General features: G+C 39.8%; 2 protein-coding genes across 5 annotated transcripts; one reads left to right on the top strand and one right to left on the bottom strand.

Annotated features, from left to right (window-relative positions):
- Window positions 1-285: 285 nt before the first annotated feature.
- Window positions 286-12043, bottom strand: g3bp2a (G3BP stress granule assembly factor 2a). 4 transcript variants are annotated; one of them, XM_088302162.1, is made up of 13 exons: window positions 11877-12043; window positions 10371-10489; window positions 10201-10282; window positions 9013-9186; window positions 8826-8916; window positions 8548-8653; window positions 8288-8471; window positions 6942-7037; window positions 6754-6856; window positions 6600-6659; window positions 4909-5040; window positions 4662-4789; window positions 286-2949 (listed from the first exon to the last, which is right to left on the bottom strand). In XM_088302162.1, exons 2-13 carry the CDS (start codon window positions 10463-10465, stop codon window positions 2665-2667), a joined length of 1536 nt encoding a protein of 511 aa, XP_088158288.1. In that variant the 5' UTR covers window positions 10466-10489; window positions 11877-12043; the 3' UTR covers window positions 286-2664. The 4 variants fall into 4 exon arrangements, with proteins under 4 accessions (XP_088158288.1, XP_088158289.1, XP_088158290.1 ...); XM_088302163.1 differs by having other exon boundaries at window positions 4671-4789; XM_088302164.1 differs by lacking the exon at window positions 6600-6659.
- pkd2 (polycystic kidney disease 2) lies at window positions 11615-26361 on the top strand. The gene is made up of 15 exons (XM_088302161.1): window positions 11615-11711; window positions 13563-14414; window positions 14938-15051; window positions 15803-15936; window positions 17279-17754; window positions 18823-19051; window positions 20113-20283; window positions 20983-21164; window positions 21585-21705; window positions 21773-21871; window positions 21950-22071; window positions 22971-23088; window positions 24005-24171; window positions 24254-24401; window positions 25169-26361. Exons 2-15 carry the CDS (start codon window positions 13997-13999, stop codon window positions 25373-25375), a joined length of 2706 nt encoding a protein of 901 aa, XP_088158287.1. The 5' UTR covers window positions 11615-11711; window positions 13563-13996; the 3' UTR covers window positions 25376-26361.
- Window positions 26362-27605: the final 1244 nt, after the last annotated feature.

Here is a 27605-nt window from a genome sequence, read left to right as displayed (position 1 = left end):
GTGAGCCTAGCGTAGACAAGCAGTAAAGAAAACGGATGGATATTTATTCCATTGTCGCCAGATGTGATGATAACCATAGAAGCAAAAATTAAACAGGAGTCTGGCTGCAATCGCAGCACCAGTAATACATTTCCAGAGCCACTAGGTGACAGTATAATGCAGACATAAAAGTCTAAGATGCAAGACGTCTCCACGAATCAATGTTGAACTCCAAGTTATACCTGTTAGGTGATCCATCGTAAAATTTAAAGAAAGCCTGAATAATAGGAAAGCACATGAGCGATCTTATGAGTGGTGCTGATATCAGTAGTTTATTATGTCTGACACATTCAAATTGGAAAGGAAAGTCAAATCAAAAAGGTAAACAACTAAAAAAAAAATCTATTGGCGCAACAAGGCTAATTTAACACAGTAAAATATGGCTATCATGTTTTTAAGCACACAGTCTATTTCCACTCAAAAGGGACTGGCATGATTCACTGTGACTATCCAGTCTACTTGCAACCAGAGGAAAATAATTTACACCTTTGTCTACTTTTGAAGATCCGTGAGGAGCGGAATTTCACTGTCACACACATACCCCCCCCCCCCAAAAAAAAAAAAAAATAAAGCATTGAACAAGACTACTTCTCAGATTTAGGTGGCACTGATTTAGATGAATTTTGGAGGCCGGGTTAAAAACCAACAGATTGTCCCTGGAAATGTTGCCCCCACCCCCTAACACAAAACAGAGGGAAAAAAATTGTGCAATACCCACCAAACAAGGAAGACCTCATTACCATATTTTGATTCTACATCACTTTCCCCCTTTTCAGTGCAATATTATCAAAACAAAACCACATTTCATTTCCAGCCGAAACAGAAAAAAAGGAGATGGGGGGGGGGGGGGCGGGGGGAAGAAAAAGAGGAACTCCTGTAGGGTACAAGAATGAAAATACCACGCGCAATGAGTTTTACATAATGAAAAATACAAATGCATCTAGCTATAAAAGTGATCTCAGGTATTTGCTAGGTGGTCTACAAAATTTTAATTTTGAGAAACATGAACACCTGGAGAGGGAAGAAAAATATATAGTGGAACCTCCAAAAGTTGGACTTCAACACAATTTTTGGTGAGGAAAGAAATCAAAACTAGCTATTTTTTTGTATTTTGTCATACCACAGAAAAGTACCAGTGACAGGAAAGGACAAAATGTGACTAATACCATATAGCAGGAAATTAAACAGAAAAATCTTCAAGAAAGCAATCTTGTAATCTACATTCATGACATTCACACAATTTACCACATAGATGTTAACAAAATACCACTCGGTGACAATGACTCATTTCCAATGGTGAGTAGTTTTACTTTATTTTAGTCAACATTTAAACTTGGCATGAGTCGACTTAATTTTTTTGGCTGATGATAATCCGAACATTGCACGTGCAGTTTTACATAGCTTTATAATTAACTGCACATTTTTTTCCAATTGTTTTATTGTCCCCCTCTCTCTTTTAACTTTGGAGGTTCCAATACATCAAAATTAAACTACAGTGGCTGGGCGCTATGTTTAAACATGAAATATAAAAATTTACCTTTTTTTTTTCCTTTAAGGTGGGCCCCTCAAATTTCAAACAAAAGCAAAAAAATGTACAAAAAGTCACATCTTAAAACTGGAATTGGACCAGAAACATAACTTCAAACCGGCCAAAGTCCAAAGATGGCATCGCTTCAGTAAGAGCAAAAAACGTGAACGCAGAAGGCACCATTTTTTGTTGTTTTTGTTTTTTATATACCAAGAGAAAGGAATGCGAAACAGTAAACTATGACTTTTGCTGTACATTTATTCTGTCACTTTTTGATGACAGGAAAGGCGTCCTTCATCCCTAGCTGACGAAGAAAAAAAAAATGAGAAAGTTTGAATGAAAAGAAAACAGAGGGCCACTCTCCCATTCTTGTGTATCTTTTGTCCCGCCCACCCACTTACGTCGAAACATACTGTTCTTTTGGTGAACATCCAAGATTATTTCTATTTCGAAACGAGGCAAAAATAAGTCACCTTGTCCATTCAGCAGTAAATTGTAAATTTTCGGTGTACATTGGTCACAGCAGCGAGGCCTGCCCCGTTCGTGTCGTGTCGCTTCGGCAGATTTCCGGGCGAGAATGTCGACGTAAGGAAGAAGGGAAAAAAAAAAAGAGAAAAAAAGCATCCATGAGTGCATATTGGCGAATGCGGTCTGCAAATTTTGAAACAGTGGTCTCTCGGGAAGGGGGAAGGGTGGAAAAAAGGCAGGCCTTTCCCTTCAGAATAGAACAACTTTTGCATCTTCCAACAGTAACTAGCATAGAAAATGTGCAATGGAAGGTTAAGTCAAGGCAGATAATCTCTTTTATCCAGAATAACGGGCTGTTTCTTTCTTTTTAAATGGTACTTAAAGTCTTTCAGTCCTTCCGAATGTGGCAGAAGTTGACTCCTGGTTTCTTTCCCCACGCAAAATGTACAAATGATAAGTTTGTGATTACTTGCCGTAGCAAAAAGAAGGGGGGAGAAAAAATAAACCTCCAGCTCACAACTAAATAAGCTTGACAGGATGCGTCACATTCCAAAGCAAAGAGGGAACCTCCCAAAAAAAAAAAAAAAAAAAAAATTAAAACGGATGACAACGGTGACTCCGCGCTCTTCTCAACGGCGCTGGGTTGTGAAGCGACCTTCACCCAGGCCCCCCGAACCCCTTCCGGACCCCATGCCTGGCTTAGGAGCCATGCCACCCCGAGGTGGCGGTCCCCTGCCGTCACGCTCCCGCATCATGCCGCTTCCCATAATGCCGCGCGGGCCTCCGGGTCCGCGATCGTTGCGCCTCATGTCTCGACGGTCATCGCCACCGCCGCCCCGGATCTCTCGCTCACGCGCTGCCCGTGTCTTCTTCTCTTCCACATTCAGACGCACTTCGCCTCTGAACATGATGGGCTGCAAGAGGAAGAGCACGTTCAGGACGGCAGAAAAATACCCAAAGCAATAAATACTTCATAAGAGGAAAAACTGTTTGGTTTTGTTTTTTGGCACATTACTGGAAGGAAAAGGATTCGTGAGTCGTATTTCTGTGGAAGTTTGAAGGGGGTGGGGTTGAGGGGGCAAAGAACCATACGGAAAAACTGTATCAAAGCTAAAAATAAAAAAATACAGCAAATCCAAGAAGGTGAAAAAAAATCTGATCACAAAATAGAAGAATATGTCTATTTAAATAAATTATTTACTGCATAATCTTATAGTGTTTACGGTATATCCCCGAGCAGCTTCGCCGTGCCCTAAGGGAGGAATTAAATCGGTATATGCTATTTATGGGCAAACTACAAACATTTATACGTTAGTCGTCTGAATAAATAAATAAATCGCAATTATATTTTTCGTGCAGCCCAAGTCTTATCAGTGCTGGACCCTTATGTTAACTTAAAGCTTTGTTGAGCGAAGGCAAATAACTGGACAAAAATCTCAAGGCATACCATCAAGCAAAAATGGCGGCTTTGCAGGTTAAGGATATGCGTTGTGCCATCTTGTGAAAAGGCATTAACGTATTTTCGCACCCAAAAGACGCGCCGTGTCAAAGGGCGCAACACCTGTTGAGGGCGCTATTTCTGTCTTTGTAACATATACTGGACGCACCGCCTGACAAGACGATAGCACAGCTGCTGTTAGCATAGCATGAACTTGGCAGAGCTGCCCACACTGACACAGCCGATAGCAGCCTACTATGCCCCAATAACATGAGCAATCACCCCATTGTTGCAGCAGATGCCAAGTCCCTATTGACAATAGATGACATTTACAATGGCTCAGGGCAATATTAGGTGCATTGGCAATAGGCTACAAAGCAACGTCAGGGGAGGGACTTGGCTGCTTACCACACTCCTTAGAGTCACGGTTTCAAAAAAAAAAAAAAAAAATCATCATACAAGCAAACAATGAAACATAGAAATAAGATTAACACAAACATGTATCTCTCATGCCATCAATATACCCAAAAAAAATGAAAATAACACAAAAGCCACTCAGCCTTAGCTAATTCAAGCAATGCATTCTGGGAGCAGAGACCCACAATCCCAAAGCGGTTTAGAGAGATTTGCATGGCTGTTTAAAGAGATGTGCTGTTATGCTTTGGACTTTTTGTCTGTTGTCTAAACCTGGGACGTTTCTTGCTTGCAATAACATAAATGATAAGACAGACTAAAACATTGTGGACAGCTGCCCTTTGTCCAGCTTTTTCCAACACCATCACCCAAACATTATAGTCAGATAGTGTATTTGTCACGGTCGATTGTAAGCATGAACAACTTAGTCTTTGCCCAGCAGGGTGTGCTAACACGCAGTTCCAACAGCTCGTTGATGACAAGGGCTGATGGACGTGTGTGGTACTTTGTCCATTTAATGACAGGGCGCTTTGTTTGTTAAGGAGAATTTTTGTGACTTTATAGTGCGCCTTATGACTGCGAAAATACGGTAATTGTTCTGCCTGACACTGCAAGTCTACGACATACATACATACATACAGTAGGTGAACAATGACATATGACTTTTTCTTAAATATTGAGGACCAGTTGTGCAGACCAGTGGTTGGAAATAACTGACCTAAACCAAAGCACCACCCAGTGAGTAAAAGGGGGTAATGAAATGTCAATACATGCCCCGTCTACCTTGGCCCCAAGGATTTTCTGCACGGGATCGGAGTCGTCAAACACCACAAATCCAAAGTTGGGGAGCTTGCCGCTCACACCCTTGGTGTTGATGCGCAGCTCCACGACAGTCCCGTAAGCTGCAAACATGGAAAATGATCAAACTTATGTCATATATCAACTTGAAATGCTTGGTCATGGATGCTTATGTATTTGCCAGCCGTTGTCTAAATTATGTTCTAAAATAATTTGGGCGTACTCATGAAGAAGTCTTTGAGCTCGCCCTCGTCGATATCGTGCGGTAGGTTGCCGACAAAAAGCTGGTGGCTATCCGGGTACCGCACCGTTCGCCTGCCTTCCATTTCGCCGGATTCACCTTCTCCTCGGCTGCCTGCCACAGAAAACACAGCAAGAATTTATTATATGTAGAATTTATTTTATTTATTTATTTTTTATTACATGTCACTTTTGTACTGCCACCAAAGCTAAAATGATGAAATGAAGTCCACACAATAGAGTAATACAACCAAGAGACCAAAACTTGTTTTTAACTCATTCACTGCCATTGACGGATATAAAAGCCAAAAATGACCATTTTACCTGGGCTAGCAGTGAGCGTGTTAATGGTCTCTCAATTTATTGAAGGACAAGAAAATGCATAAAATCAGAAATTAAATGTTTGCAAAAAGAAATTTAATTGGATTTTATTTTACAATTTAAATTTCCCAGTCCCACCAACAGCTATGAGATACCGAAATTTTCAAGCTCATTTTATTGAATGAATTTTATTCCCTGAATTCCTAAATATAGACGGTTGCCTAAGATGCATTTGTCATTGCTTTAGTCTGTGAGTTCTCGTTAGAAAAAAAAATGTTTTGTGTAACTTTCATTCCCAGACATGTGTCCCATATATTCATCACCACAATGTGTGTGCGTGTAGTTTTCATTTGTGTCTTTATTTGGCCTGCTTGTAACTAGGAAATTATGTTCCAACATTGATTGGCTATCACCAACAAGGGACAGACTGGGCTGCTGCGGGTCAGCCTAAAATCCTGACGGGTGATCCACTGATGATGCCCACCCCTACGTTTTGGGGTACGGACCAATCTGGGTCGGTACTACAGAGCACCGACTCACGTGAAATCAAATGGTGCCATGTTTCAGCTCCGAAGCGTGTCTGTCTAAGTTACAACTGTGCGGGAGTAGAAGAGTTGTCAATTTTCTATGGCGCACATGATGCACACCCGCGTAACTAACGCATACTCACATAGGCTCTCTTCGCACTTACTGTAAAATAAATCATTTATTACCACAAACAGAAAAAGTCCTAAAAAGGGGTAGCGTTGAGTACCTGTATCGATTCCCAGGTACCGACTTTTAGTTAACCAAAACTATCATTTTGGGATATTCATTCAAAATAAAAAAGCTAATACAACAGAAAATGTTCTTCCTTGATATCTTGTGAAGGTATCAGATCGGGACTCGTCATCAATTTCGTTGACTAAAAATTTTGGTCAATTACTTTGTTTTTTTTACGATGCAGACGGAACAAAAACTAAAATAGAAGTCATTCATTGAAATGAAAACCAAACTGACGAAGAATCTCGTCACCAAACAAAAGACAAAACAACAAACCACAGTGATGAATTCCAATCAGCAGACATAATAATACATGGGTAGGAGAAAAGAACCATTCAGAAAATGGAATAGACAGACTAAGTGAGAAGAGAACCAATAAGAAGCCGACTAGAGCAGTGAACGGGACATCCTTAAGCATACAGTTGCAGAGTGTAACGGGTATTTTTTAGAAAAGGAAATTAAAAGCCATTTGTAGTAATGTCTGCTGTGCACCCCCCCTTTCCAACATATGGAAATCAATTCCTAACGTCCTGCAGTTTGTGGAGAAATTTTTTTTTTCAACTGCAATGTGACTCAAAAATTCCAATTTACCTTTGTAAACAAAACTCAGGTGAGGTTTTCCCATTTGTGCATCTGATGACTGGACGCTGTCTAGTGGTGAGAGGAAACAAAAGTGGCGCCTACGTCACATTTCATTGAATTTGAAAGAAAGTTAAGGTAGAAAAAGAAGGAAACTGGTCAGTACCTGGTCGGGGGCCTCGTGGGGGGAAGATCGGTCTGTCGCGAGTGCGCTGGTCTCGGGGTCGGAGCGGTGCCGCCTGCGACTCTGGCTTAGTTTCGACACGGGCCTACAGATGAATCAATTTAAATTTCAAACATGGGAGAAGCTGGGGATGATTAATGAATTTTAATTTCAAAAGACAGAATGGTTACTTGTGAGATTGGCGCTTTGACAACGTGGGGTGAGATTCCAGAGGAGGTGCCGGTGGGAGGCAGGTTTTTGCTGGTCACTGAGGCCCATGAGAAAGTCTGGGGGGGAGCAGAGATTCAAATGCCCAATTCAACGATTGTACCTCAATATTAAGTTGATTTTAACTCCTATGAGTCCTGTTAAGAAGTACGTTACCAAACACCAATGAAATCAGGTTTTGTAACAAGATTACTATGTAAACCTCTCTCTACCATTGCCCATGTTTCAATGTTCTAAATAGCCCATCTGTGGAAAGAGCCAAGAAAGAGATGGCAAGAAATATGTGTATTCCAGTACCAGATTGCCACGATTTAAGTAACAATTGCGATTTAAATCTCCACATTTATCCACCCACTGAAGAGTTTATTTCTGTTACAGTAACTAAGGGAACAAGGGAGGGAAAAAACAACACAGATTGCAAGGTGAAGTGAAGGGAGAAAAAAAAAACTATTCAAAGCTTCAAGCAAATTTGTTAAGAGCCTCTGATCGATTAAATGTGTTACAAGGCTTCAAGTGGCATTATTTTAACTCAGGAAAACTAACGAAATAACTAAACAGAAAATTAAAAAAAAAATGAAATAAAATAAAAACGACGATTCAAAAATTAAAACTAACCAACTACATTTTACATATATTAAATTAAAATTAATTGTAACTCAAGATAAAATGTCAGTTTTCATCTTTGGCAATTAATTAAATTGATAAGCCTTTGGGCTTGATTTTAAATGCATTTATTTTGATATTCACAGAGCAGCCGTTTGCATGAAGCAGATGGTTGAACAGTCATTTGGGAGACGTGATAAGGCTGCAACCAATAAGATAAGGGCCACGAGATGGCTCCAAATTTATATGTGGCTTAACATTAATTCAAGTCACAAATTTACTTTCAAAGTTGGTTAACTTGGCAGAGAAGGGATCCTGGCTTTTTATTATAATTTGAAATGCAGGCATGCACGCATGCATCTAACTTTAGAAGCTGTATAATGCACTGAACTTATTGTAATTCAAAGTCTGGAGACTGTTTAAATTGTACTCTGGATTCTCAAAATGACTTACATTATTTTGTTGAATTGTTACTACACAATATTTACCATGTTTTTTTTTACTAATCATGAACACAAGTAAAACATTTTAAAACAAATACTAAAACAAAATAAAAACTAAATTAAACTAAGGGCTTTTAAAAATAGATAACTAAAATCACTAATAGTAAAGTAACAAAGCCACCATGGAAACTAATTAAGATTAACTCAATTTAAAAACACTCAAAATGAAATAAAAACTATAATACAAATTCCATATCACATACCTTGGGTGGCTCCTGTTGTGCATGAGGCGGAGACTCCACAGTGACTGGTGAGGGAGCTTTTTCCTCTATTTCTTCCAGAACCTTCTCATCTACTTCGGACTTAATCTCCTCAACTTTGGGTTCAGGCTCTGGCTCTACTTCTGGCTCGGGAGCCGGCTCCTCCGTGGGCTCCTCCACTCCGTTACTGCGGAGAAAAAAAAAGGGCTCCAAATTTTACATCAATGCCTTAAGTGGATAAAAGCAAACAGGTCTGAGCGTACATGACGGGGTGAGGCTCATAGTAGGTGGTGTTGTTGGGGCTCTCTTGCAGTGGCTCAGGGGATGCCGGCCTCTCTTCTGGCTCTTCTTCAACTTCCTCCTCTGATTCTGATGGGAAAACAATTATATTGACAACCGGTTGGTCAAAGAATTTGCAACAACAGTAATAAATCATGCTAAAACCTAAGAAACATGGCAAAGTGGAACCTCTCAGGCAGTGATTTCAACCACGGCATGAAATACACAGTAACATCAGGTGTGACGTGGCAGATTATTTTACCCTCGTCAAGTTCGGCCTCCGAGTCGCAAAAAACTTCGTCCTCGTAACGGAAGATGTCATTGTGTACGTAGAACTTATTGGCCACTGAACCCTGGCGAAGGCAAATCAAAAGAGACACATTTTGAAAATTTGTAAAACAGATGCCACATCTGTGGATAAGAGCGCAAGATGGGTAGCAGTAGCCTACCTCTGGGGCAAGCACAAACGTCTGCATGAACTTCCGCATGGGCTGCCCGTTATTGGAGAGCTCTCCGAGAACCTGCACCACTACGCCGTCGCTGAGCGTGGCATGGGCATCCACGTGCCGGATCTTTGTGTGGCACTCGCTGAACTGCAGAGACATGACCTTCTTGTGGATTTCCTACGAGACACACAACAAAACTTGTCAGCCAATCCGATTTTGATTTAAACATTAACGTTAAGTGAAGCACAGTAAATAGGATGGAGCGCAGAATTGAAGGATTGGCACTAAATATGAGACTTGATTTTTCTTTGGCTTTATTTTTCTGATGCCACCACCAAAAGGGAACCAGTCATGGTCAAGATGAAAAGAGTAAGAATTATCATAAAACGGATGGTGACATAGGAAAGTGACTGGCTCCCAATACCAATCCAAGCAACACAATTAAACGCCAACGAGACACCTTTTCCGAAACAAATTGTCACTTGAGCCATGAGTTGTAAAACCAGCCTACACAGTCTTAACTCATGAGGTGAATTCATTCAGCGCCCAAATTTAAACAATTTTCACCATTGAAATGTTTTAAAACACAATTAATCCATTCCAGCCACGAAAATTCTATTTATTTGTTACATTTTTATTACAGAAACAAAAGATGGTAAAGAAATAAATTGGTCGCATAGGGTGTTACTACATACTGTAGTATTGTGTGTTGGATGTGTGCCTTTGAAAGCAAATGTCCCATTGATTGACTTCAGGGGTTGGAGCCGGTTAGCCAGTGTTTCAGTGAGAGTCGTTGCCAACAGGATCTCCTTGTGCATGTTCTCATTTTGTATTTGTGTGGCTGACAGTCAAATAAGATAAAGATAAAGATGTCCTTTATTAGTCCCACAAAGGGAAAATTAGCAGTGTTACAGCAGCAAAGATAAAAATACATAACTGAACGTTCACCAGGAAGTTTAGCGCTTTTTGCCCACGCGCCAGGGCATCACGTACGCTAATTGCTCTTTTTTTTCACCCACTTACACAGCAAAAAGATGGCTCATAAAAAAAAAAAATAAAAAAAAATTTAAACAACACCGCACAGGTTGGGATGTTCGTAGTTCAGGTTACCACCACACTGTGTTTTCGATGTGAATTAAAAAAAAAAAAAAATAAAGAATCAAACAAAACAAAAAAACGTTTGTAACATACCGACTGCCCGTACACTGCTTCCACCAGCTTCCCACTTGGGTCAAGACCCCCATGAACATAGGAAGAGTTCCTCCCATAAAACCTGAAAACAAAGCAGCATTAAACAGATAAAGAAAACACTGTCCCTAAACAAGTGGCAAAGCACCTCATACGACCACGTCAATCATTACCTGTGCAGGAAGTCTGGCGCCTTGTTTAACAGTGTGTAATACTGCCTCACAAACTCCCGCCCTACAAGCAGGGGACTTGGTTTCTCCATCACCATTTCTTTGGTAAACAATATTAAGTGCTGTGAGGCAGAAAGAGGGTTTATTTATAACATGGTTCATCCACATTAAAGTAGTAGTCAGTGCAACTTCATTTGACAAAGTTGATTTCAGGGTTTTTCCTGGAGCAATTTAAAGCAGAGTCTGGATTATTTTTATTCGAGAATGGGAAATGTGTTGCTCTTGTCATATGTTTTAGGAGCGACTTCCAATTGTCTTTTTTATAGCGCCGTTCAGTCGACGCAACACTGCAATTGCAGTTAAAAAATGACAACCAACCTGTGCTACAATGATCAGCTCATAACAACGTCCATGAGGTTTAAGGGGGCCGAAAAACAAGCAGATGTGCCCGCCACCAAATTTGAGATACAGGAAAAATCCAAACTCTTATTGGAATAATGCTTAAAAAACATACACGGGTTATTTGTCCCACTTCGAGGCCTGCATCAGTCACATAACAGCTGACTCTAGCATGGACGCTAAATCAGAACCAGAATCTATGTGTCACATCACGTCCATCAAGTGAGACAAAAACGCTGGTCAATATTGTACGGGATACGCTAGACGAGGCAGCAAAGAGGCTGATTATTAGAAAATATAAGCCCCAAATTTATGTTTTTATGTTTTGTAATGAGTCGTTTCGGACATTCATGGCCTGCATGCACAAGACAAGCCTTGTAGCATGATGTCATCTCTATTGATTAGCGTACACTGCAGTCCTTGGACTAGTCAATAATGATCATAATTAAAAACATATGTAAAATGACATTTTAACGACTTCCGTGTGTGATAAACAAACAAATTGACCCTCCGGCTAGCCCGCGCTAACTCGGGTTAGCACCGGGGCTATGCTAACTTGTGGCGTCGTCTTTATTCATTTCAGGCCAATCGCGGTTACATTAACAAGAATGTGGCTCAAATAACACATTTTATACGCGTTGTAGCAAAGCACGCAAGAATAACCACACAATATAGCGGGTACGTCACTGAAATTTAACATGGAATGCAAATGGAGGTGGACACCAACAACGACACAACAGAAAAGCGACGGTAGCCGTTGTAACGTTTTCGTAACATTAAATGTAGTCAATGTCACTGTTATTCTTTTTTTTCTTTTATTTTTTTTTATAAAATATTTCCGCAGTTTGTAATCAACTTGACTGTCGAGCTTCAACTTGCTAAGTCCTGTGTGGTCTGGCAGACAATGGGCAGCGGCGAGGAAGCACAAAACCTACTCATTGTCAGGTAATATGGAGTGTTTGTCCACAAAAAAATACGAGTTTGTTTGACAACATCTAACTACTGCCCTCTCTTCTTGACGAGCGTTTAGACGAGACAATACAGCTAAAGTTAGCATTTACCGTGTCAGTCAGCCACATTAGCTATGAGGAAGGATGGAGGCTAACTTACCGTGTTAAAGACCTATCTATGCAGACAGAATGGATTATAGTAATAATAATAATATTATAGTAATCTAAGCGACAGTGAACCGCGACAACACAGCCAGGTGTTTACAGTGCCCTCGCCAACGATTTATGATCTGTAAGGTATGAGATTGAATCTTTAAAGCGATAGGTTTCGATTTATTGTTTTACCCCTGCATTTTGTAGCTGGAACCCCCAATCGTGGAAAGCTGACCAATCAGCGACTCTGCAACTATGACGACACAGCAAAAGTCCCGCCTACGAAAAAACTTTCTACAAATTGTTCATCATGGGAGAAAGATCATATACAATATCTTGCATTTTGTTCACTATGTAAAACAATTCCCAAATTTCTTAGAATATTTTTGTGGCGTTTGTTTTCTAAAAAAAACACCAATCATAATAAATAAAAAATATAGAATTATGGCGTTTGCATGTTGTCCACATGCCCGCGTGGGTTTTCATCGGGTACTCCAGTTTCCTTCCACATTCCAAAGACCTGCATAGTAAGTTAGTTGAGGACTCTAATTAGTCCCTTAATGTGATTGTGAGAGTGAACGATTGTTTGTGTGTGTGTGTCCCCTGCGATCGGCTGGCAAACAATTTAAGATGTACGCCACCCGAAGTCAGGATGGATATCCAATCCACTGGGCAACACGAACCATGACGACACAGCAAAACTTTCTCCAAAATGTTCACTTATCATGGGACAAAAACGCTAATTTTCGCAAATTCAAACAGTTATCAGGTGTCTTTATAATGTTTGTGGGGTGCTTTTTTAAATGTACCAGTGATAATAAATAATAAAGAACAAGTGACGTTTATTTCAACCAACCAATCATCGGCCTCAATTGGGCAGCCCGACCGAGACGACACAATATTGGCCCCGCCTCCCAAAGAAACGTTCTCCGGACTGTCAATTTATGGGGCAAAGAATTTTATTCATTTTACAAATTCATTACATTCTACATTTTAATGTTTTTTTTTTGCTTCATCATATAAAGCCATTCCCAACCGTCTTAATAATATGGCATGCTTTTGTCAAACTACCCCCAAGGATAAAAAAAAAATACAATAGACATTTTAGGGAAACGAAACAATAGCGACCTCCACTGGGCATTACGAACTTTTACGACGGAGCCTTGGCTCCACCCACCACACATTTTTTGTTTATATGGACAAATTAGCAGTGGACAGACTGTAGACCATTTCCCAAGTATCTTAATGACATTAAATACTTAAGTCAGTCAAACTACCATGTTGCCATGATAAAATTGGATTGGCTTAAAATAAAAAAAAAAACGAGCCCCTCGCCTCAGTTTGGAAAACCCTGACTTGGCTTGTGCTGCCTGGTTGTCATAGTAACCGTTCATTAACGTACACAACATTATGTAACATCAGCTAAATTAGACTCCCCAAAACTTTATTTAACCCAAATTTTTAAGTAGATTATGCACATGAACACGCAACCAGCCAGACAAACTAATGGATTGAAAAATCATTAAAAAGCTACAACATTTTAATTGAAAGTAAAAGTGATACGTTTGAAGTGTCGACAGTCGATTTGCGTTCAGATTTTTGCGTTCAGGATTTGATTCGACGCCCTGACTGTAAATGTAACCCGAGAAGAACTTTTTCCCATTTCTTATTTTTTTTCTTTTTTCTTTTTAAGGTGGGGGAGCGGGGTACAACGAAAGAACAAGATGGCTGTCCCGGGACGAGAGAACCTTTCTCGCTCTCTTCTTAATCTCGCAAACACGACGAATTGCCGTCTTCTATAGCCTCTGTGGAAGAAAACAACAAAGAAAAAACAACTTAAAGCTTTCTAAGGCATCTTTTATGTGTTTGTTATTTGGGGGCGACGTGGGCCATTTGAGAGGCGAAGTTCAGTTGGAAGGATTTTTGGGCAACGACGTCGAGTTAGGAGCCAATTCGTCAAATCAAGAAATAAGTAACTTTTTTTTCCTTTAACGAATTTCTTAACTACTTCATAGTGTAACTTTTTTTTTGTCGTTTTGTGTTTTTGGGAGGGGTTGTGTAATATTCCAACTGTTAAACTCATCCGTGACGCATGCTCGTTTGGATTAAAAAAGTAGCCCGAGTACCATGAGTTCATCATCTCGGATAAAACCCCAGCACGCCACCCGCTCGCCGCACTCCTCCGATGCGAGCGAGGGCATCGAGATGGAGCACATCCAGCAGCAGCATCAGGATTCAATCACAGCTGGTACCCCGTCCTCGCCGTCTAGACAAGCCTGGAGCCGCGATAACCCGGGTTTCGAGCCCGGCGACGAGATCATGGCAGCGGACTGGCCTCCAGCCAGTCCCGGGAGGAGGTCGGCGTCCACGGCCTCCAGCAACAGCAGCTGCAGCAGCGGTCTGGGCAGCTACAACGTCGGCATCGGAGTAGGTGCCCCCCACGTTCTCGATGGAGGAGCCTACCCGAGCCCGACTGGGGATGAGGGGCAGCGGGGCAGGCGTGAGCACAGCAGCTGTATGAAGCAGATACTCCAGAAAATTAGAAGTAAGATACACTCGTCTTCATCCTCTTTGCACGTTAAAATCTGTTCAGAGTTAGATGAAACAATGTATTCGTTGATCTCGATTTTGGTCAATTGATTTATTGTAAATATTAAATAAAAAAACAGCTGAGGTCCGAAAATTAATCGATTAATAAAAATCAATTGATCAGCAATTTAACTGATAATCATATAAATTCCACTAGTTACAAACAAAATGTGTTCCAAGAGGATGTTCGCAAGACGCATTGTTTGTAAAACGGAACACTTGAAATTTCTATGTATAATTGCCATTAGATGACTTTTTTTGCAGAAATACTAGATGAGGTTTTTCTTTGAGGTGGTGGGGGTTTAGTGGAACCCCTAAAATGCTAAGATTTTCACTCCAAACGCCTTTTAGAAAGTTTTGTTTTGGAGTTTTCAGCCATCTTTGCAGAAAGGCCATTTTTTTATCAAACGAACAATAGCAAACTCAACTATTGCAAGATGAACTCCTGCAAAACTGTACTTTGTCTCCCCCCGTTGTAGTTCTTTGGGGCACAGAGTTGATGGAGGACAATAACAGCAGTCGAGAGCGGTACTTATGGAACATTTTGAGAGAGATGCTCACCTACATCGCCTTCCTCATCACCGTTTGCGTCCGTAAGTAATCAATTTAAACCTGAAATATTACTAGTGACCTAGAAAACTGCACAAACATCCCCATTAATGAGTTGAGCAGACAGAATAACGTAACACAGGGATTAAGTTACACGACTGGCCAGAAAATTGAGAGCATATGCACCTCTAGTGTCCCGAATTATCACAGCTACATTTTGCTCTTTCCTTTTTGCTGCTTCAGTAAAAAAATAAAATTTCCAGTTTGTGGTTAAGGGCGGTTCAGGAAACTGTTTCCTGGCACAGAGCAGGAGAAGCTTATGTTTTTGTGAGGAGAGCCTCTTCCACATGGAAATGCCACAAAATTGTTTCATCAAACTATGCATTCTACGCAGAGCCCAGTCAAGTGGGATATTGACGGAACTGTGTAAGTCACACCTCAATTTGGAGTCCCACAATCAGATGATATTAGCATTATGTAGAATACTTGAATCGCGACAATCGCTTTCAACACAATAATAGGGCAGGAGAAATTAGAGTGGGTTGTTAAACTTTACACCCTTATGAAGGCGTTTTGGCTGTCCTGCTTGTATTAGAGCTTTGATTTTTACCTACTTGAAATCTGACAGTTGAAATTGCAGCCCTATAATTATCGGTCAGTGGTCACCATGCCCTTTGTAAAAAAAATAAAGTTAGTCTGGAGGAACCCTTGTTGTGTTCTGGATCTGTGTGTAAAAGAATCAAGTGTTTATAAATGTGTATATCTGTGTGTGTTTGTGTTTGAAATGGTGTGCAGTGACTTACGGGATGGTGAGCACCAACATGTATTACTACACCAAAGTCATGTCGCAGCTTTTCCTGGACACACCCCTTTCCCCTGGAGAGACAGCCACGTTTAGGAGCCTGTCAACTATGGAAGACTTCTGGAAGGTACATCACAGCATCCTGTAATCTCAACGATAGCGCAAATAGCACGTCATAGAATAGATTAGGGTTGGGCAAAGTACGGCCCAAGGGCCCGCTGCATTTTATGGACGGATTTCAATGTGACGGAGCGCTACCTAAAAAACATGTCCGCCATGTCAACTTCTCCCCCGTTATTCTTGTTGTACACCCAGACATCTGTGTCTGTCCACTTCCACATATTCCTTCTGCTCTTTCGACCACCTGTATCAATCAAAGGATCAGGTTCAATCAAGGATGATGCCTGTAACGCTGCCTTCTCATACCACTTCACGATGGCCATCCCACTTGTCATTTCATATTTCACTTCATACGCACCATGACTGGGACACTTTCTTGTCACTTTTGAGGGTACATCCAGGCGGTTACCATTACCATAATACAATACTGGAGTATTCTGTAAAATAGTTTTCTAACGAAAGCTTTCAGTCTGTATACTATTATAATATGTGCCATGGAATTTAGGCAACATCAGTTTTGATCACAATTAAATAAACATCCTTTTATGCCATTTGCTCTTGGTCAAATCTGCCCCTGATAGTGTGTAACTTCACTCCAAATGATTTAATTTTCCATTGATTATACCCACAATGGCACCTCAAAGTAATTAGTAAACACTGGTGATAGGAAAATAAACCAAGTATAAACTATTGCTCAAAATAAAGGCAAACTATTAGATAAAGTATGTAGCATCCACTGGTACGTTTCAGGTCTACAGTTTGCAAATTTGCAACAATAAAATAGAGCTGCCCACGGTGGAAAACCAGGAGATAAAATATACCATATCTCTATATTTTCATGATTCATCTCATGTAGTATTGGTTTCAAAATAAATGTGTTTGGCAGTGATACTTAATGCTGAGAAAATGAATTTCAGAGAAACCAAAAAGGCAGACATACTGAAAGTGAAAGAGCTCGCCATCTAGTGAAGCGAGTAGGATTCTGTTTGTTGCTCATGCACAAGGAAGTTTTGCAGTGGTACTTTGGAGTCCAAAAAAGGCTCATGAAATATGAATGTGTATTCATTAGAGGATTAGCATTTCGGTGTTTCAAATCTCCAACACCTGCCTCGAGTTAAACATGTTAATTTGGAAGCTTTTCATTTATCTCAACTACGAATGACTTGGGCCAACTGTCCATTTAAAAAATAAAATCCACAAAGTTTTGCCCACTCCTGGATTAGAAATTTAGACTTTAATTGGAGAGATTTCACAAAAACATGGCGTTCACCAAGTGAATAGCCATTTTATGTCAAATACAATCGAAACTTGTGTAACTGCAATATAGTCATGCCTCCTCATCCTCCAAGTTCACAGAGGGCCCTTTTCTCAACGGAATGTACTGGGAAGTGTGGTACAACAACAAGAGCCTGCCCGAGAACCACACTCTCATCTTCTATGAGAACCTCCTGCTGGGGGTGCCGCGGCTCCGCCAGGTCAAGGTCCGCAACGAGTCGTGCAGCGTGCACGAGGACCTGCGCGACCAAGTCCGCGACTGCTATGACGTCTACACGCGCGCCAACGAGGACACCGCCCCCTTCGGGCCCGGGAACGGGACGGCGTGGACGCACGTGGCGGAATCCGGCGCCAACGGGAGCAGCCACTGGGGTCGGGTGTCTAAATACGGCGCTGGGGGCTACTACCAAGACCTGTCCCGGACGAGGGAGGAGTCTGCGGTGCAGCTGCGCTTCCTCAAGGACCACTTGTGGCTCGACAGAGGCACCCGAGCTGTCTTCCTTGATTTCGCTGTCTACAACGGTAACATCAACCTCTTCTGCATTGTCAGGTGAGAATTGTCTGCATGAAAACACACATTTATTACAATTCTGAAGGTGAACTGATCCAAAAAAAAAATCACCTAGCTGCCTAGATGGCACCAAAAGCTGGATAATGGTGCCATGGACTAATTATTCAATTGAAATGACACATCATGACTGTTTAAAATCTTAGAATGTTGGGGAGGAGCGAAATTTAGCCCGGAAGTTCAGTACAGTCTTCGTCACGTGTTTGGATCTGTTTCAATAAAACAAAATCATCCATAAACGTTTATATTTAAGGGTAATGTTGTAAGATCAGTGTGAAATGATATTTTTATATTTTTTGACCCGTTTTTTTTCTGATTTCATTTGAGCAACTGTAGAGAGTACCAGGCATATATTAGTTATTATGAGAAAATTGGCATGTTTTATTTTTTATCATATTACATTGTAGTCAGGTGTCACTGATGGTGTAGTGGTACATTCGCCCGAGTTGTGTGCGGGCAGCGTGGGTTCAGTTCCCACTCAGTGACGGTTTCTATGTCTGCCCTGTGACTGGCTGGCGACCAGTTCATGGTGTAGCACGTCTTTCGCCCGGAGTCAGCTGGGATAGGCTCCAGCACCTCCCGCGACTCTGTACAGGATAAGCGGTGTGGATAATGACATGACATGACATTGTAGCCATATGAATAAAGACGATGTTTAACAATGTCTATTAATCTGGTGATTCATTACAGCACAGGGTTTATTAGAGGAAGGCTTAGCTAGGTGTTCATGATCTCACCTACTGTGAGTAACGGGTATTAGTTAGTGAGGGCGCAATTATATTTAATATTTATTTAATTTATGAATTCATTTTCTACTCAACATAAATTGCAGAAGCACAGCATTTATTAGACAATTCTTACTCAATTGTCGCATATATAAAATATAAGCAATATTAGTGGCCCATTTTTTCCCAACCCACTTGAGTTAATAGTGCAGTCTGCTATCTCTAACCCGAGCCACGATAACTATTTTCATATATTGTCTGAGCAGCACACCGAATGGTGTCCGAAACCAAACTTGTGTGTAATGACTCTAACAATGTTTGTTAGGTTGTTGGTGGAGTTCCCAGCAACCGGCGGGGTAGTGACTTCATGGCAGTTCCAGACGGTGCGTCTTATCCGATACGTGTCCAGCTGGGACTACTTTATGGGCCTGTGCGAGGTGATATTCTGCCTCTTCATCCTCTACTACGTGGTGGAGGAAGTGCTGGAGATCCGCATCCACCGCCTGCATTACTTCAGGAATCTGTGGAACTGCCTGGACGTCTTCATTGTCACTGTACGTATCCGCTCATGCTATTGAGACGATTCCTCAAATAGCGGCTGTCCCTTTTTACAGACACCGTGCTCCAATTGTGCTCCAGATGCGTGGTCCACTGAAGTCTATTAAATATCTCTTTCTTTGGGCAAAGACAATTTGTAAAAGTAATTAGTCAATTAATAGACACTATTTTCACACACAAGCATTAAAGCGTTAAATGCTAAGCCCATTTGAACTCAGTTGTTAACCAAAACAGCAGCGCAAATGACCACTTTTATGCGAATGCCACCTCGTGTCACTAGTTACAACATGTTGGCATCCTCTTTGTGTCATGTGCTTGAAAAATATCAATTCCTCACATCCATTAAAGTTAGATTTGCCACAAAATTTGTTATCACAAAAAGGCTGTAATTACGCATTTCAACTCCCATTGCCAACCACAACAGAAGCACCAAGGCTATAATTAACTTTTCTTTGATTTTTCACACCACCATGTGTCACACAGTAGTTTCTCTCAAATAGTGACTGCCATGCAAGAAGATGCCCTGCCTCAATGACTTACTGCTTGTGTCGTCCACTTGAAAACATCAAATATACGAATTCCACTCTTTAAGAAATGAAGGCTTGTACCACTAGGGAGCTACTTTTGTACCCATTTGAACAAACCAAAACTGCAGCACCGCAGCCACAATAATTTTTATTATTATCAAATGATTCCGTGGACTCTTTTCTGCATAAATTGCTTCAGATGTTCAAATTAGCCGACGGCTCTGCGCCATGCAGATGCTCGGCGTGCGTCCGGTAACAAATATAGAACTGTTTCAAATATTGGCTCACAGGTAATTGCTCGGTGTGTTGTCCACTTCAAAAATAATAAATGCCTCACCTCAAATGAACCCATTGTACTATTTACCACGTCACAACTTACTGACTTTGCCCAACCTCCATCATCTCCTTGTAATATTCTTTTTTTAAGTTCTAAACTCCACTTTCACTCTACATTGTAATAAATGGCTGTTTATCGATATTATGATTGATTTTGATCACAAAGATGTCGTGATTGTGATCTCTTTTTGCAGCTGAGTGTGGTGGCCATCATCATGAACATAACAAGAACAGCCATGGTCAGCCACCTGCTCAAGACCCTGCTGGAGAATTACACCAGCCACCCCACGTTCGAGCCTCTGGCTAACCTGCAGCTTCAGTTCAACAACGTGGTGGCCATCATCGTCTTCTTTTCCTGGCTTAAGGTATGCCTGCCTACTCCACAATTCTGACTGGAATGAGAAAAGTGTGCTTATTACCTCCACCAAGGGCTGCTTTTTTTCCCGGTACAGTTTATATAAGAAATGTTTTATGTTGGTTTGGGATACTCTTTGATTCGGAGTTTTCTTTTTTTTTCAGAAAAGTTTTTTTTTTTTTTTAATTTTTATTATTATTTTTTATTTTTATTTGAAAAAGTTGGAATTTTTCGGAACAAAAGTTGTGGTATTACATGTAAAAAGTTACAATTTTATGGAATGAAGACCCAGTGAAAAAAAAGTCAAAAATATATCAGACAAAAGTTATAATATTATGAGAAAAAGTCACAATTTTATTTTAATGTCTATGTCATTGTATTAGAATAAAGTTGTTTTTGAATTGACCAGAAAGCTAATACAAGACAACATGAATGCATTTTGCAAGCATTAAGTTGTGATATTGCTAGAAAGTCATCATTTTACAAGATTTTTATGAGAGTAAGATGAAAATAATATTAATTTGCAAGTTTACAAGTAGTTTGACCGTGTTCTATATTTGGCAAGAATAAAGTGTAATAATGTGAATAAAGATTTAATATTATGAGATAAAAGCAATTTTACAAGAAACAATTCTGGGTTTTCGAAATTTTGCCAATGAAGCGATGATATTTACAGGAATATGGTTGTAATTGCAATGCCTTCCCACAGCTCTTCAAGTTTATCAACTTCAACCAGACCATGAGCCAGCTGACGGGCACCATGTCTCGCTGCGCCAAGGACCTGGTTGGCTTTGCCATCATGTTCTTCATCATCTTCCTGGCGTACGCCCAGCTGGCCTACCTGCTTTTCGGAACTCAAGTCAACGACTTCAGCACATTCCAGGCCAGCATGTAAGAACAGCAACTTTAAGCCCGCATGCCATTCACCGCATTTCCTCAAGTGGTTCTGCACCGCTCATTGGCTGTAAATACCCATTTGGAACTCTCTTGCTAACCAGAACAGCAGCACTTAAGCGATAATTAACTTTCCTATAACATCTGACACCACCTTTGAATTCCTCAAATAGTGGTCTGCGCTCTAACAAACTGCAGTCAATTAAAAATTAAATGCCATGAGTGTGTCATACACTTGAACACATAAAAGCCTAACCTGTTGGCAAACAAAACATTTTCCTCCTTAAGAAAAGTAACCAGCGTTTCACTCTAATTACCCATTTACACTCTGTTGCTAACCAAAACAGCTCCACCTTTGTCATCATTTTATAGACTAAGATTCATGCGTGGGAAAATGTATTTCATGTTTTTGTATAGTTTTACCCAATTCCGCATCATCCTGGGAGACTTTGAGTTCTCAGAGATTGAGGAGGCCAACCCGGTGCTGGGACCCATCTACTTCACCACCTTTGTCTTCTTCATCTTCTTCATCCTTATGGTGAGCACGCACTTGTGCAACCAGCGCACGTATCTGTTAAATACTCATCACGACGTTTTCGCTACAGAACATGTTCTTGGCCATCATCAACGACACGTACTCTGAGGTGAAGGCGGACATGTCTCAGCAGAGGTCTGACATGGAGATGAGCGACCTCATCAAGAAGGTAAAACAGGCTTCTTCTGCTTTTTTTAGCCAACAACAAGTTAAGGAGTGTGCGATTAAAAAAAAGTGCTTCCGCCAGGGTTGTAACAAAGCCTTGATGAAGCTCAAGCTGAAGAAGACGGCGGTGGACGACATCTCGGACAGCCTGCGTCGGGCTGGAGGAAAACTCAACTTGGATGAACTGAGACAGCATTTAAAGGGGTGAGATTGTGACCTCCGCCAAGGGCCAGATTATTTCAACTGGCAGAATTCTGCGGAGGGAAAAAAGTTATTTCACTAGGAGGAATTTGTCATATGAAAAGACGAAAGATAGATGAATAACTATTTAAAATTTGGTGAAATAAGTAAAATAATGAGCATTTTGATTAGATTTTAAAAGATTAATTTTAATGGTAAATGTAACTGTATGAAAAAAGAATTCAACATTATGAGGGAAAAAATCGGCAAGATTAAAGTCAGATGTGTACAACAAAAAAACATAATTAGATATATAAAAAAGAAAAAAAAACAATATATATCACAAAATGAAACCTATAATTTTACTGCAAAAAAATAATCTTAATAATGGGAAAATCAAACTTGAAATATAAATTTAATGGGGGCGAAAATACAGTTTTAAATTTGGAAAGTTTAAGTTGAAATCTTGTGAGATAACTCCTGATTTTAGAAGAACAAAAATAATTTGATGGGAATAAAGTACAAGTCTATTTAAAAATAGTCACAGATTTACAAGAAAAAAAGTTCAGACTATTCTGAGAAAAATGTCAATTTCTTTCCATAAAGTTGGAGTATTCCAACTTTTGATCATTTTTAATGAAAAACGGTTTTGTATGTATGTATACATATATACTGTAAATAAATTTAGCATATATTGAGAAAATAGTTTAGATGGCTGTAAAGGACCTAAAATCACAATTTCCTTGGCACCCAAGGAATGCTAATATTGCGTTGGCTTAAGTCCAAAATCAGTGAATAGGTTGAGCGCAGTCATTTGATTTGCTCATTGTTTATTAAGAATGATCATAATAATAATTAAAAATTAGATTTGGAAGCGCCTTTCAGGAGGATATAAATTAGTTTTTGGCGCTGTTTTGGCACAGGAAGGGCCACACGGATGCTGAGATCGAGGCCATCTTTGCCAAATATGACCACGACGGTCATCAGGAGCTGACGGAACACGACCACCAGCAGATGAGAGACGACCTGGAGAAGGAGCGAGTTAGTACATAGACCATCGGCCAAGCATTTTAGGGGGCTCTTATATGAGGGTGGCAACAAAATGAAGGACATGTATTCAGTGTTGTGAACCCCAAAACAAAATGGCAGACCACACATTTATTTTCACAACATGACTTTGTTCTCATGACTTTTTACTGCATCATGATTTTTCTTGTATTATTCTCATATTGACTTTTTGCAAGTGGTGGGAGGGGATCACAGCATTTTTCATTTTAATTTCACAGATTTTCACTGTCCAATGAAAAGCAGAGCAAATTTTTGGGGGGATGTTTTGGCCCAAAACATTTAGGTTGCAAAATTCCCACAAGTGTGTTACCAGATACGAGATGAAAAAAGGAAATTATATTTAATGTTAAGACTAAATCCTCTTTTTTGTTTACTTGGAAAGAGAAAAGATTGAATGTTACCCAAAAAAATGTTGCAAGAAAAACAATCATCATTTTACGAATATTTTGGTAATTTTACCAGATAAAAAATGTAATAAACAAAAAAAACAACTCAGAATTGTACACTTTATTTAGGTAATTTTAGTGATCGGGTAAATAGAATTATATTGGTGCCCATTATTTGCAGGGCATAGCGATCCACAAATAATTGATGCTCATTCCAGAAATGCAAAAGTAAGAGATTTGGTAAAAAATAAATAGATAACCGGGGATAGATTCCCCCCAAATTGCCAATATGCAAATATGCATACTGCCTAATAAGAAATGTATATATATTTTTTTTTTCCAGCAAATACGAAATAGTCCGGTTTGGGATTACAAGTTTGTGAGTTTTTTTGTTATGTTGAGCCACAAAAAAAAAAAACCAAGCATATTTTAGTTATGAGTGAAATGAAAAAAGATTCCAAAAGTGGAGATTTTCCTTTTCATGACTGCAAATGTTTTTGCAGGAGGATTTGGATCTGGAGCGCAACTCCCTTACCCGAGCGTGCAGCGGGCGCAGCCTGCCGCCGCGTGGCCAGGATGACTCAGAGGAGGATGATGACGAGGACAGTGGGCACAGCTCGCGGCGCCGCGGCAGCAGCTCGGGCGGCGTTTCCTACGAGGAGTTTCAAGTGTACGGCGCGCTCAAAACCAACGGGGGTGGGACGATCAGGGAAGCTGTTTCGCCATCGTCACAGCTGTGTTGTCGTTGGCAGGCTGGTGAGACGCGTGGACAGGATGGAGCACTCCATCGGAAGCATCGTCTCCAAGATTGACGCCGTCATCGTCAAACTGGAGGCCATGGAGAGGGTCACGCTCAAGAGGAGGGACGTGTTGGGAAGACTCTTCGAAGGAGCCATGGAGGTATGGCGTTCATTCGTGGAGATTGCAAGACAAATCCCTACTTTGAAACCTTCCACATTCTGACATTCATCATCTCACTCTTGTTGTGAACCTCCATGGAAATTCTACTTTGAAACCATAAACATAATTTCAAACCCTTTTTTGTAACCCTAACTTTCATTTGAATCCAAATTCTAAACCCAAACCCTACTTCTAAACCCTAACACTAGCTTATAGCCCTATTTGAAACCCTAACCCATGTTTGAAACCTTACTTCTAAATCTTATCTTGTTTCAAACCCTACTTCTAAACCCTAACACTAATCTTGAACCCATTTCTGAACCCCTTGCCTCATTTGAAATCCTAACCCTATTTTCAAACCGTACTTGAAAGCCGTAAGCATTAACCATAGTTTAAAACCCTACTTTAAATCCCTATAACTCTTGCTTGAAACCCTACTTCTAAACCTTAACTCTTGTTTAAAACACTACTTTAAAGTTCTAACCGTAGTTTAAAACCATACTTCTGGACCCTAAGCCTTTTTTCCAACCCTACTTTGAAACCCTAACCTTAGCTTGAAATTCCACCGCTAAACCCAAGCCTAGTTTGAATCCCTACTTCTAAATCTTGATCTTACTTTGAAATCCTGACGAACTTCTTGTGTGTGGTTCGTTTGTGTTGAATATTTCAACTACTGAATATAGATGATTACGTAACATAGTTTTGTGATTGATGATTGTCTTGTGGCAATTATACACAATTCCAAATTGGTCACTATGTGTTGTCAGGAGGAGCGCGGCAGTGGTCGGGACGCCGACGCTCACAGCGAGCAAGAGCGTCTGGTGAGAGAGGAGCTGGAGCGCTGGGAGTCGGACGACGTCTCCTCGCAGGTGGGCCACCCTCACTCCGGGACAGCTACGCCGCGGCCCCGCCCCCGTCCCCCTTCCTCGCTGTCTGTGGACGCCGCGGACACCAACGGGAGCGCTCACGTGTAAAAAGCAAGGGTAAAAAAAAGACACTTTAAGCGGCTCCTTGGTTGCAAATAAATAAGAGCAATGACAAGAAAAGCAGGAGACTGGCGGTATGGCTGAGGTTCTCTCTTGAGTCACAAAGTCACAAAAACAGCGTCAGCCAAATGGAGGATTGATGAAAGACTAGAATGAGGGATCACCACGCTGAAAAGAAATTCAAATACTTGATCAATTTTTGTCGCATCATTAGAAAAATAAAGTGAGTCCCTGAGAGCTGAAGTGGACTAACTCAATTTTGTCATTTACCTTCATGAATGCAAAATCTGCCAATTTGAAAACTTTAAAAATGAGTTTGTCAAAATTTGAACTAAAACGTGATTTAGACGTTTCTAGATTCATCCCTGAACTTAATTTAAGAATGAGCAAAGTGGAGTTGAGTAATGATAAATTTTTTCAATAATGCAATATATATAAAAACATTTGTTTTCAAAAAATGACAATTTAGTTCCCATATTATCAATACTCTATGTAATGTATCCTTGACTTTGTACAACTTTCTTCTGCTCTTTGTATCCTTTTTGTTATGTACTTTGTTCTTTGCAGTGTGGCCTGAATGCGCCTTTGTAGCAAACGCCAGCTGGCTGCCAGCATCCATGCTCTAATGTGGCTCGCCTTTGTTATATATTTTTTGCACACATTCACATTCTGTTGTCATGTTTGAACACACCAAATGAAGCACCTTTTGTATTCCATGTTCATTGTTGATTGTAATTCACAGTATTATGTACATTTTGCATCCAAGCTTCCAATTAACTAGATTATTTTTATTATTATCAGTGTAATGTACACACAACACACACACTTTAACTTGAAACAAACTTCAATTTGGAGTGCGAATAGTGTTCATGGGAAACCCATGCATTTATATTTTATCCTGTGCCTTAATATTTTCTTATTTGCCTTTTTACAAAAAAAAGTGTTTATCAAATAAAAGTGATATCAAAATTGGAGTGGTTTAGTGGTTTTTGTAAGGGGGGGGGTGGATTTTTCACAGTTTCAAATTTGTTTTAAAGCAAAATATTTTATTACATAATTAGATTTGTCTTGTGATTTGTTATTATTGTTACTGATCATTTGAAATGTATTTGTATTGTATTTTAGATAACACTGGTCAACATTTTTTTTAACTAATTAATAAAAAAAAATCCATGATTAATCACAGTTTTTCACCTATTTTTTGCGAAGCTTATAACAGATGTTTACGTGAATAATATCTTGGAATTGGTGCAAAATCACCCAATATGAAGTATATTTAATTCAAAGACTGTTCTAATAGCTTTCTTTGATTCTTGAATACGATCTAAATGGAGACATCTTTGCAGACATTTATTTTCAAAACATTTCTCAAAACTGCCCACAAGCGCCACACTCCAGCAGTGTTGGTTTGCAAGCCCCAGTGGGAACTTAAACACAGTATTTTGTTCTGAGACGTGCTAAAGACTGCTAATATGGCACAATATTTGCAAAGTATGCAAACTATTTTTTAAATAAATCAAACTGAGTTAACTGAGTTAAAATATTTAACAGAGTCAAAACTTTTTGGATTAATCACCTGAGTTAATGCTTTAATTTTGACAGCCGTAATATATATAAATATAAATATTTTATATATATATATATATATATATATATATATATATATATATATAGTAATAGTTTTGAATTAAGTGTTACGTCCAGCGACAGGTGGATTTCTTTTTTCTGAACCGTCACAGCTATATTGACAACAGATTAACATTTGAATTGCGGAAGCTTTAGAGGTCAAATAATAAAAATATCCTAAACAACCCGATGTGGAAAAAAAAGATACGTTTTCATCAATCAGTGTCAAAACTATGTTTTTGTTTTTTTTATCATTTTTGAATATATTTATAGACCACTTATTTGTTTTAGTTCATAGGTTATTGAGTACCGATTATATATATATAAAAAAAAAGACATTTATACGCTAATACAATCATGTGAATTGTTTGAAACAATCAAATAAAATCAATGGCGATAGCAATTTTCATCTACATTTTAAATCTTTACTGCTGAGGTAAATGAACAATAAAAAACATGAGTGATAAGTATGACAAAAATCATATCTACTTTAAAAAAATGAACATTTTAATGTGAATATTTATAAATAAACAGTTTAAAATTGGGGACAACCCGATACAACATTTTCCACTTCCGACCCGATACTACGGCC

The sequence above is a fragment of the Idiotropiscis lumnitzeri genome, chromosome 8, assembly GCF_059441095.1.
Source record: "Idiotropiscis lumnitzeri isolate Australia: NSW breed Sydney's pygmy pipehorse chromosome 8, RoL_Ilum_1.0, whole genome shotgun sequence".
NCBI lineage: Eukaryota > Metazoa > Chordata > Actinopteri > Syngnathiformes > Syngnathidae > Idiotropiscis > Idiotropiscis lumnitzeri.
Note: the sequence above shows the minus strand (reverse complement) of the source record. Positions and strands in the feature narration are given on the sequence as shown.